Consider the following 7,030-nt stretch of genomic DNA (forward strand, 5'->3'; position numbering starts at 1 on the left):
GGGGGGGTTGCATAACTAGCCGTTTGCAGGTATAGGGACTAAGGGAGTCTGGAGTGCAGCCACCATGCATCAGAAAATTTCAACAGAGAAGTGAGAGGAGAGGAAGAGCGTAGAGAGCAAGAACGACGAAGCGCATTCAATGAAGAAATAAGAGTGGGTTCTGTATGTCACTCTAGCGCAAGAGCTGCTGAATGGCACTGAATTAATTCTATTTCCCCTTGAGTCACACTTCCTCTCCACTATTCAGCATCAGTGTGTTAAATTGCAGGATGCCACACGCGGTTTCATGGTTGTGTGCAGCAGAGAGGCTGCTCAAGTGAGCAGAGCTAAGCAAGGTTGTTTTCTCAAGCAAGCAAGGGTATCAAGTTCACTTTATTGAAATGCTCTGATTGTGCGGCCATATTGTGGATACTTTTTTTTTTACTGAAGTCCTCAGGTCCCATCTGTTACTAAGCCAAAAAGTTCAGTCTTATTTTGAAAACCAAAGAGTACACAAGTTACTTTTATTGAAAATATGGTTCAGTTTGGGGTGGCTTAATCATGGCCCGCAAAAGCACATGTGTTGTTGGTTTACTCTCAATGAAATGAGTTGGCTGGAAAGTAAAATATATATAATAAACTCCATCCTGTATATCTTTTTTCATGAGTTGTCAACATAGTGGGGATCTGGCATGTCCTCCCTGAATGTGTACAGAAACTGAGGGGACGCTGGCTCTGTGAACATCCACACAACTACTCTGTCAAATAACTACAAAGAGAACAAATGTTTGATGACACAGTATCTACGGAGACACTATTAAAACAAAAGAGTGTGCTTTGAGTTTCTTTACTCCGGGGTCAGGCACAAGCTTTATCAGCTGCTTTATCTCCAAGGAAATTATTAAATTGGTCAAAGCTGGTTCTTATTTTGTCTTGTGGTACACAAAGACGATGTTATCTTCCTCCTAGATAAACATGAGCCTCCTCACTCTTTTTCAGTCTTGTCATTGTCAGTTAGAAAGTGAACGGAACAAAATACATATAGCTGCTTCTGCTCCTCAAAATAGGCACACATTTTCCTTCAGTTAGTTATGACTTTGGCAGAAAACAAAAAATCTTGTTTCTCTTAAACAACTAGAGGGCAAACAGGCATCAAGCGAAACAAAGCAAGTGCAGCTGAAGTAGCATAAACAAACAAGAAAAGGTGAACTGAGAGGAATGACAGGCTCCATGAAAGGTTCCTTGAGTTCCACTTCTATTGTCTTCATTTCAAACAAGTTTCAGAATAAGTTGTAGGAGAAAAATAGGCTGTGCAGTGTCATATTAATGCTTCATTTATATGTGCTGTTTGTAAAGCAAGTTATGTCATCATCTGCTCCCATTCTTGCCTGCTGATTGGTCTGTACATACTGTACCTGCTTGGCTAAATAGATTTTTATTCCACGTTCACACTGGAATTATTTAGTCCACTTTAATAACAAAGAGCCGAGTCGAGAACATTGTGACATTGTGAAGCGCCTATAGCAAATGTATTTGTCACTGAGTCAGTGGACCAAAAACAGGTTTGTGCAACAAGATATGGTTAGCAGATCAGTTTTAAATATTGCAGGGAGATGTAAGCAAAAACAGGGAGCTTTTAGATGAAGAGCTGAGGATGACAAGCTCTTACTGTGGTTTGTGGAGCACATCTTGTTTTAAAACTCTTGTAAATATATCATCTATTCATTCTGGTGGCATACATCATAAAAGCACTATAGAGACTCGCAGAGGCAGCCAATCCAGTTGGCGTTTGTTTAACGTAGTTATACATATGTCTCAGAATTAATGTGGTGCTGATTTATTACAGAAATGCTACAAGGATCCAATCTATAGGAGGAGAAAGGGGAAAGGAGAGTGATAGACTGAGAGGATAAAGGTGGCAGGGCTGTGAGAAGGTCTTATGTTTTATATCAGGGGGATTATCTAGTTGACCTTTGAACTTCAAACCTGATGATTGGTTTCAGCAAGAGGCAATTCCCACCAATCTGAGACCACTGTCTACCTGAATTAGTCCAAAACCACACTTGACCCCCGCAGGTCACGCTTAATCCAAGCCGTACGGGGCCGGATGTGACTGAGACTCCGTGGAGCGACCCACTTCTGTCACCGGGCGGGGGTGTTCCTTGTGACTGAAACAAAACAGATACGTCTTAATGATGTTTGAAAATGGGAGGCCCCACAGCGTCTCTACTCCCCCAGAGGCTCCTCGGCCTTCATTGCTTCTCCTCCTCTTTTTTCATCTTCCATCTCTGCTCTTCCCTCCCCCTCTCCGTTCTCTATCCCAGTCACTAAGCCAGAGCTTGTTCCAGAGTTTGGAGGCCAATTATGTGCTCGTAGGTGTACCCATCAGATGATTGCAGAAGGAGGGATATTATGTTAAGCTTGTGAATGGTTGAACTTAAACCCTGATCCGACATCTCTGCTTCACTTCAAAGCAATCAAGTGGGTTCCTTGCTGATTGGCTGAGGTGATTGAGGGTTCAGGGAGGAGGGTCTCATTCTGAATGTTAATTAGTGTTCAGACTGAACCAACACAGGCAACAGTTTTCATTTTATGTGTGTGTGTGTGCAGAGAATAAGAAAGAAAGGGAGCTTAAACTCCCCTAAACTCCTATCCAAACATTTTCCCAGTTGTGTTTTTTGGTGGATTTTCTCCCTCAAGTGGCTGGTGTATCATTAGCAAATATGCAGGCGAGCAGGTTGTGTTCATGTTCATAAGCACACCTGTGCTTTACGGCAGGCAAAAGTGACAATGAACAGACTCGCCAACTGGGGAAATAAGTCGCTCAACAGGAAGTGGCAGTAATCCAGCCACTCCAAACTCTGCCTACAAAGAAATAAACAAAGACATCATAAAGCCCTCTTTATCCCTCAATGACTATTCCCATAAATGCTTTAATCACCACTCCCTGGGGACTCAGCTTTTGTGTGTTTGTGTGTGGGTGTATGCGACCGTCCTGTGATGTCCGACTGGTCTCAGCTCTGCACAGATGGGTCTATTTAGCTGCCAGGCACGCCTGTAATTTACTAACATTCATTCCTCTCTCTCCTCTCGTCTCTCCATTCCTCCCTCCATCTCGTGTTTTGTTCTTTTATTTGAATCAAGAGTCGTTGATTATAATGACTCTCAGTCGTCGTGTGCGCACAATGTCGAACACGATTCCAGCGATACATCCTTTATCTGTAAAACTCTGACGGTTTGTGTCAGCTGCCTGCAACAGCTTAAACAATGTCCTGCCCCGTCTTTCTTCCCTCTTCTACTTCTACTTCCTTCTTTCTGTTTCTGTGGTTGAAGGACTGTTGGGTCACGATCAAGAGAGAGCTGGTTTTGTTCGAGCTCCAGTTCATACACAGCAGACACTTCTCTGTGGGGATTAAAAGCATCTGAGAGTGAGAGAGAGCTGGAGAGAGTGTGCAAGTCTATGTGAGAATGTGTGTTTTTTTTACGTGGGTCTGTTTTAGTGCTCAGGACTTGGAGGTGAAATGCGTCAAGCTTTTGCCGGGTTGTTGGGTTGTCGCATCAGATTAACCTCAAGAATCCAACCTCAGCTCGGACTTGTCTGAAATTTTCTCTTTGCCTTTTTTCTTTGCTCTCTTTGCTTTTTGTTGACTTGTCTTCTCTCTTTTCTTTCTGTTCACCCCCAAGTTCATCTACCATTCCACTTTCATCTGAAATTCAGGACATTAGAGATGATGGGTAGTTACTCCTGTGGGTCAGGTGCTTATGCACATGTGAGTGTGTGTATATGTATGCGCTCAGGCCTGTACTTATGTATCAGGGTTCATGTAAACACATGGTTGGACTACTGTAATGTGATATGTGCTCATCACTGTGGAGCTTACAGCTTCAGTCTTGAGATGATGACAGGAGCTCAGAACAAAGATGGTGGTCCTCTCATCCCTCACCACAAACTAGCACTCATCCAGTTTGTGTGTCTGTGACTAAGTGTGTGTGTGTGTGTCTAAGAAAATCCAGTTAGCTTCCCAATGAATGAATCAGATGTCTTGAGACACTGAAACCACATTAGTTTATTTTCCTTTTCTTTAAAGGAATAGAAATGTTCTTTCTCTTTCTCTGTGTGTGTGTGTGTGTGCGTGTGTGTGCACACGCAATGGTATATGTGTGTGGGTAGATAGAAATGTTTTCCTGCTCATGCGAGAAGTGTTCTCAATTACTGCCTTAGTCAGAAGTGGAAACAGATGGTAGCAGATGACGGGAGACAAAGTAGCTCTGTCCTACCTACTCCTTCTCGCTCTCTCTCCATCCTTCCCTCTGTGTGTCTCTCTCATGCACACACTTCTACATCTTAAGCGCTAAATCACACATTCCCGTTAGAAAAACATGCTCACTCTGTGCACATGTGCAGTGTAGACAAAGACTGTCCTTCAGTCATCTTGACACAGATCATCACTCATATTCACCCAGACATGAAAACAGAACATGCAGGCTTAGCATTGGGTTTGCATGAAACCACAGTTCATTGAACTTAGGCCCAGTTTCCACATAAGCAATCTTATGGACTGAGATCTCCTTTGTCCATTGACTGGCGATGAAATAAGACAATCTTACAGCTGAGTGTTGATGTTGTCAAGCTGGCCCTGTGCTGCTGAACATCACTTTGCCCTGGCTACACGTCCACTTTGTCTTTGATTTGAAATTTATGTTTCTGTTAAAAGGATTTTCCCCGTCAATGCAAGCACTACTCAGCAGCCCTCACCTCCTCTTTTGCACTCTCCTTTCCTGTCGTCTTGCTCACTCATTTCTCCCCTTTCACTCTTTCCTCTTTCTCCTCTTTTCATCGCTTTTTAAAAAAGAACCCCTCTTAGTATTTTGACATTTTTTTTATCCTATTCTCCCACATTTTCTTAGTATTTACTAACCCTCTCCACCTTTCTTGCTGATTTCTACCTTTTCCCTTGCCCTTATCCCATTTCTTTATTTTGCTCTCCATCTAAAAAAAATTACATCGGATAAATGTCAAAGATCCCAAATCCAAATCGGAAATTTCACGTTTAAGGCACTAACATAAACAACTATCTCTTTCATCTAATAGACCCACTCTGCTCTGTCCTTTCTCTCTAAACATCCTCCTTCTCATCTTCAGTGGGAGGAGATCAGTGTGATGGATGAGAGAAACACCCCAATGAGGACCTACCAGGTGTGTAACGTCATGGAGGCCAACCAGAACAACTGGTTGAGGACACGTCACATCAGCCGAGAAGGAGCGCAGCGCGTCTACATTGAGATCAAGTTCACCCTGAGGGACTGTAACAGCCTGCCCGGGGTCCCTGGTACCTGCAAAGAGGTCTGCATCACCTCACACACACACACACACACACACACACACACACACACACAGGATAATACACAAGCAAGCTTTTGAACACGCACGCAGCATGGTGGCAGATAACAAATGTTTTTGCAACTTGTGTGTGTGTGTTTAAGCCCCCCTGCCTGGTGTGTTTGTGCTGCTTGTTTTGTTCGCTCTTGGTGAGCAAGACTTTGAGTTTTGACCTGCTCCATGGGTGTTGGTGTTCAGCTATGTGGACTCTTTCTTTTGGATGGAAGCTAGTAAAAACAAAAACACTTTTTTTCAATAGCACAGGACTAAGTTTAATTTGTAACATTGTTGAGGCAGAAATGTTTTGGAGTCAGGGGTCTGTCTCAGAAAAATCACTTCTGCAAAGCTACAAAATATCCTCTGGCTATGCAGTGCTCTTAGCCTTTTATAATGTAATCAGTATTACTTTCACTTCTCAAATATATTACTAACTTATTAGATACATACTGTATTTGTCATAAAAATGGCAGATTAATTGAGAACATTAATTAGTTTACAAATTGGAACAAATACACCCTAAAGCACACACAGTGTGCTTAGCTAATCAAATAAATCAGCAAATTAACTTTAACTTCAACTTCTCTGCGTCTTCTATTGAACCTGCCTGATCTTTATATTTTATCTGATACTATTATGCCGTATTGTTTGCTTTTGCGGCACTCAAGCAATAGTTAACATTAAAGTATGAGAAACAATCAGGAGTAACGTGAAGCAGGACCACTAGAAAGGTATCTTTTGTTCTTAGACAAGGTTGAACATGGATTTTTTTAAAATAATTTATTGTTTATGGCATGCAACCAGTTTACTTAAGTACAGAATATTGGATGATAGCACAGAATATGACAGCAATCTGCCCATTATTAACATATATATTAATGTAAGGCCTGTCAAAAGGTTTTTGTTCGTATTATAATTATTGCATGGTGTGGAATCAATGCTTATTCTGCACATTACACTGCAGAGCAGAAAAGAGTTTTTTTGTCTTTTCCATTTAACACACACAGATGGAAGTTCACTTTGATGGCTGATGAATAGATAAATAGACAAGAGGCGGGAAAAGAATGACATGAGAGAATAGCTGCAGAATGAAACAGACGATGCTCTAGAGGCTTCTTTTGTGGCTCCTCGTATATTTTAACTTCTGATATATTTTTTTTACTGTCCCCTATTCTCTCATATCAGCCTGATATCGCTGCTCCTCTGTATTCATTTCTCTCTACTTTGTCTGCCCTCTGCACCCTTTTCACTCTCATTACATCTCCAGAATGAGTAGTGGAGATAATACTGCATGAGACAGTACAGAGCCGGGCTTTCATGAAACTGCAGACAGTGTTGCTGACTGGCCATCGAGACAGATGGACTGAGATTTAAAGAGAAGCAGCAGAATAGCTTGAGAGCTATGGGGGCCTTGTTAAAATTTCACATTGGATGGACTTTCTCTCTTTTAACTATCTAGCTTTACTGCGTGTTATTCTTTTGTGTCTGATAACTACCATTTCGAAAGTCTGAAAGGTGATGGTTTGTTTTGTTTTGCAGACATTCAACATGTACTACTATGAGTCTAACAATGCCAACCTGTGGTTCATCAAGGAGAGCCAGTACGTCAAGATCGATACCATTGCAGCAGATGAGAGTTTTACACAGGTATGAACACACACACACACACCTACA

At 42.0% G+C, this 7,030-nt stretch overlaps 1 protein-coding gene across 1 annotated transcript in view; it reads left to right on the forward strand.

Annotated features, from left to right (window-relative positions):
- epha4b (eph receptor A4b) overlaps positions 1-7,030 on the forward strand; it is a gene marked incomplete in the record, with an annotated part of 89,963 nt that overhangs the window by 19,076 nt on the left and 63,857 nt on the right. Inside the window, 2 exon segments of the mRNA XM_035671125.1 lie at positions 5,123-5,323; positions 6,896-7,003. Of these exon segments, the coding sequence (XP_035527018.1) occupies positions 5,123-5,323; positions 6,896-7,003 (309 nt within the window).

The sequence above is a fragment of the Morone saxatilis genome, unplaced genomic scaffold (genome assembly GCF_004916995.1).
Source record: "Morone saxatilis isolate NCDOM2014 unplaced genomic scaffold, NCSU_SB_2.0 Contig23, whole genome shotgun sequence".
NCBI classification, from domain to species: Eukaryota; Metazoa; Chordata; class Actinopteri; family Moronidae; genus Morone; species Morone saxatilis.